Consider the following 5,203-nt stretch of genomic DNA (forward strand, 5'->3'; position numbering starts at 1 on the left):
GAGTTGAATAAGCTGCAAGATGGTTCGTTCATTTTTGTAAAAGTGCCCAGACAGACATTGCAAAACGTCGTAGACATGCTACTGAATAGCACTGGTGTCACAGTATTGTAACTGTTAAAAACAAAAAAACATGCACTCATTCAAGCACTTGCAGACTGAATGGCATAATGCCTTGTCGGAATGTCCTATAGCTATATATATTTTTTCGTAACTGCTTTGCCTTTCCTTCAAACAAGCTTTTCCTGCCCTGAGGAATGCCTCATTAAGACGTTGTCTTGTAAACATCTGCACTCTGACTGTCTCACGCGTGATCATTGCAGATTAGGCCCAAACAGGAATTTGGAAAACTGCCTCCGCCTGCTCAATTATAAGTGTGTTGCTACCTCAAGTCAGTGCCATTTGCTGTGAAAGCTACAAAATGGACATACGCGATGTAATTATGCAAGAACTGTTTGTGAAAGAAGACAGCAACCAGCCCAAAAATGGAGTTCTGAGGCTGCAGTGACAAGAACATGTGAAAGGTAGGCCGATTTAGCACCGTTCTTTGACCTATCTGAGAAAGCTTTGCGTCTGTTTAAGGCGGTGAAGTAGAACAGACATTTGTGTAACTACTGATAAAAGTAGAAGTACTGATTGAACACTTTAAGTAAAAAAGTAACAAGTACAGACTGAAATGTTACGTAAAGGGCAAGTCAAATCAAACTTTTTTTTTTTCCCAAGTATATGTTCTATGCAGGCCCACTAGTTGAAACAAGGCATTCTGATTAATATTGCGTTTGTGGAATATGAATTAAGCAGCAAATTCTAGCCGTTTAGGGGAGGGCGGCCATTTCGTCACTTCTGTCGACTGAAATGTTGTACTCTCAATTAGGCCTGTTTTAGTAACTGCTAGCTAGCATTTAGTCAGCCTTTTGTGTTATCGGAATGTGTTCCCATAGTTTTGCTAACAAATAAATGCTAAGTTAGCTAATGATAACTATAGATTTTTGTTGCCTTACCTGTATGTGTTTTTTTTCAGATGAAACGGAGAATTTTTGAACACCAGAAGCTTAAGCTGTTTTTTAAGATGACACGAGGTGCAACACATCTGCCACCAAACGTTCTTGGAGCAGATGACATCAAAGATTCTGTGAGATAGATAAGGCTACGGATGTCATATATTTGGCTTCTGCAGATTTGTTGCCATCAACGTTAATGCTTCTTGCTTCACATTCCTTCATGTAGCTCAAGATTTCAATTAAGGTCTCAACCAGCGTTGAACTGACCTTTGTAATTTTTATGTCGTGTCATCTTCTGTGGAGCTTGATAAAGGTAACAAGCCTTATGACAATGAGGAGTACACAAATCAGGTATTTGTACTTTTGTTACGTCACACCACTGCTATTAAATAATCCTTTTCGTTTTGGTTTGCCTATCATACCTGCAACTAAATATGAGTCAATATTAGTCAGCACTAATCTTAAAGACAAGCTTTTTTTATTGTTTTATTTCTTAAGGGCAGTTTTTCATCTGTGTGTTTTGTGTTGGCTTATAGATCTTTGGAATATGAACCGTTGTAAACTGTAGATGAAGAATGACTAACAGCCTGAAACAACCCGAATGAGAGGCCTTTCGGTTTCTCACAATCGCTGGCAGAGGTCAGAGCGAGACGGATCAACTTGTGCGCAGATGACCTAGAAGTGTCCGACTGCCGCAGTCATGGGCGAATGGAGTTTTCTCAGCGGACTCTTCGACCACCTCCAGGCCCACTCGCCCATGCTGGGTCGCTTCTGGCTCTTGCTGATGCTGGTCTTTAGGATCTTGATCCTGGGAACGGTGGCCAGCGACATGTTTGAGGACGAGCAAGAGGAGTTTGCGTGCAACACGCTCCAGCCGGGCTGCAAGCAGGTGTGCTACGACCAGGCCTTCCCCATCTCTCAGTACCGCTTCTGGGTCTTTCACATCGTCCTCATCGCCACGCCGTCGCTGCTCTTTCTCATGTACGCCATGCATCATCACAACAAGAGAACCAGCGGCTCCAAAGTGCCTCAAGACTACAGGGAAACCCGCCGGTTGAGGCGGCTCTACATTGTCCACGTGGCCTTTCGGTTGGTCGCCGAAGTCTGCTTTCTGGGCGGGCAGTGGTGGCTTTACGGCTTCAAGGTGGAGGCCCGGTATCCCTGCGACCGCTTCCCTTGTCCCTACACCGTGGATTGCTTCACCTCGCGCCCGGCTGAGAAAACCATCTTTCTCTGCTTCTACTTTGCCGTCGGGGTCTTGTCTGCCATTGCCAGTTGCATGGAACTTCTCTACAGCTCCGCCAAGTGGTTCTGTTGCACTCGAAAGCATTCCAGCGACCCGAACGTCCGCAGCTACAAGCTGGGGGAGCTGGCAGAGAAGTCTTCGCAAAAGATCGTGTCGGACAGCATGACCAGCCCCAGGAGGACCAAGATGAGGTCGCACAGGAGCTGCAAGAAGGGTAACGAGGCGACTTCCAAGTACAGAAATGGGAAATATGTGAACAGCAAGACTTTGATGGTGTGATAGTCTATCTTTTAACACAATCAACTCACACTGAGTCAAATGGAAGTACTTGCCATGCCAGGCTAAAATAAAGAACCAGGCAAAAAACATGATTTTGTCCTCGTCAGTCATCACTCATCAAACTGACGTGGATCACATTGGAGTGCTAGACGTGGCAAAAGTATTCAGTCAGTAGTTAACGCATTCACTGCCATTGACAGCTATAGACGTCAAGGATCCATTTTATCTAGGCTGGCAGTGAATTGTGCGTTAACTCATACTGACCTCCTTAAAGTGGAAGTCAAGTCCAAACATTTTTTTTCTCCCCCGCGAGTCACAATTCTTAAATATGCTAATGACAAGTACAGTTTAATAAAGACGTGCATGCAAGGAGACGGCTCAAATACAACAAAATGTGTGTTTAATTCCTCTTAGGCAAAGTCATGCACATTTGAACGGGAAGTTCGCATCTGGTGCCCCCCAACCACAGACATCTTGCTTTGTCTCACAGCCAAGTGACAAAACAATATCAGAGAAAGGAGCAAGGTCTGCAAACAAATATCATGATGTTATAATTACATGGAATACACTTTAGAGGTGCAAAGACATATACAAAAATAAGTACAGTAGTGAAGCATTTGTATTTCATGACTTGCCGCCGCTGCTTTGGATGTGCCTCCAACGCTGATTACATATTTAGTTTCAGACACCGATGTTTAGTTACACCCATGCTGAAATGCGTTACGTTCTGTATGATAATTGTCCCCGTCATTAAAGTTATTTTGGCTATGGCATCGCTTATCTAACCAGTTATGTCTTCATTTTTACAAAAACAGTGGCAAGAGGGAAACAACATACAGCTCTTTCTCCCAGCCATTATTAAGTCAAGGTACACACTTTCATTACGGGTCAATTATGTACCTTGTGCCATCTAGTACAATAGCATTGGAATTTTTGTGCATGTCACTATATGTCTGTGTCATAGACGAACAAAAGGTACAGTACAATTGTAGTAAATAAATGACACAACAGCCCTGTAGATCTTTTTTTTTTTTTCAGAGCAGTAGCAGTGTTTGGATCAGGTGGTGGTGGAAGCAAAAAGTCATGAGCACCAGGCTGTGCAGCAGCAAACACATGACCATGTAGTCGACCGCCATGGACATCTTGTCATACAGGCCACGCCACGGCATCTCAGGCTTAGCACTTTCTTAGTTTAACTCTTACCTCTCAGAGAGGGCGCACCGTGTAGTTCATGGCAATGTGACTTCTGATTTTTGTAATGTTACTTGTGGAGTCCCGCAGGAATGCGTACTAGGACCCCTATTGATTAGCATCTACATGCTTCCACTTGGTGACATTATATGTAAATATAACATTAGTTTTCACTGCTATGCTGATGATGCTCAATTATATATGCCGCTGGAGATAAACCCAGCTAATTGCTGCAATCTAGAGGGTGCGGCTTGCTGAGAAAACAATGGATGTCTCTCAATTTTTTTGCTTCTTAAAGCGAAAGTGAACCCAAACATATTTTTTCAAGAATATGTTCCCAGCAGTTCCACAAGTTGAAACAAGGCATTCTGATTAATTTTGAGTTAAGATAACCTGTTTTCTGAATCTGAGCCGTGATTGGTCGTTGTAATGTCATTTTCAGTCGACAGAAGACAAACTGGCCGCCCCCAGAGATGGCTAAAAACAAGTGCATTTTGCTGCTTAACTTATATTCCACAAACTCAAAATTAATCAGAGTGCCGTGTTTCAACTAGTGGGCCTGCTGAGAACATATTCTTGAAAAAAATATCTTTGGGTTGACTTCCGCTTTAACTCAGATTAAAACCAAGATGTTGATTATTGGCCCTGCTCATCATCGGCCCCTATTTAAGGACACCACTTCGAGTCTCGATAAATGTACTATTACCCAAAGTGATTGAACAAAAAAAATGTCTGTTATGTTTGTCTCAACTCTGTCTTTTCAAATGCACATTAACAATATTACTAGAGCTGCATTTTTCCATCTCCGTAATATTGCTAAAATGCGTCCAATTCTGTCGAATAGTGATGCAGAACTTTTAATCCATTCGTTTGTAACGTCTCGCCTCGATTATTGTAACATTTTGCTCTCTGGTCTTCCCATGTCTAGTATTAAAAGTCTGCAGCTAGTCCAAAATGCTGCAGCAAGACTCAGCAAGACAACAAGGACGAGAAAGTTCGATCATATTACTCCGATACTAGCCATTTTGCATTGGTTCCCAGTCCACTTGAGATGCAATTACAAGGTTTTGCTACTTACCTACAAAATATTGCACCGCTTAGCACCTTGCTATCTCGTCGACCTGGTGATACTATATGCTCCGTCCCGAAACCTTCCGTCCCAAAATGCCGGCCTTTTAGTGATCTCAACAGCCAAAAAGAAGTCTTGCACGTTCTAGCTTTTGGAATGCCTTACCCGCAGATATTAGAGACGTAAGTTAACCATAGCTTTATTATCTTTGTTAAGACGTATTTTGTGTTGATCTCATAAAGTCCATGATTGTTTGCACAAACCTTCTAGTGTTGAACTTTGCAGCCACTGTGTTTTCTAAAATCAGTCTTCTGTCAGTAATCCTGTGTATTTGCTTTTAGGTACAGTAAATTGAATTCCTTATGTCCAGAAAACATTGGGCTCAATGTAATACCCGACAAAAAAATGACTCAGCCTACA

General features: G+C 42.6%; 1 protein-coding gene across 1 annotated transcript; it reads left to right on the forward strand.

The window, feature by feature from the left end:
- Positions 1 to 124: 124 nt before the first annotated feature.
- On the forward strand, positions 125 to 3,296 carry LOC147128899 (gap junction delta-3 protein-like). Its single transcript, XM_086017236.1, has 3 exons — positions 125 to 521; positions 1,019 to 1,349; positions 1,535 to 3,296. The coding sequence occupies exon 3, from the start codon at positions 1,699 to 1,701 to the stop codon at positions 2,521 to 2,523; it is 825 nt and encodes a 274-aa protein (XP_085873362.1). The 5' UTR covers positions 125 to 521; positions 1,019 to 1,349; positions 1,535 to 1,698; the 3' UTR covers positions 2,524 to 3,296.
- Positions 3,297 to 5,203: the final 1,907 nt, after the last annotated feature.

Source organism: Filicampus tigris, chromosome 19, assembly GCF_054856515.1.
Source record: "Filicampus tigris isolate MCC_2025a chromosome 19, RoL_Ftig_1.0, whole genome shotgun sequence".
NCBI lineage: Eukaryota > Metazoa > Chordata > Actinopteri > Syngnathiformes > Syngnathidae > Filicampus > Filicampus tigris.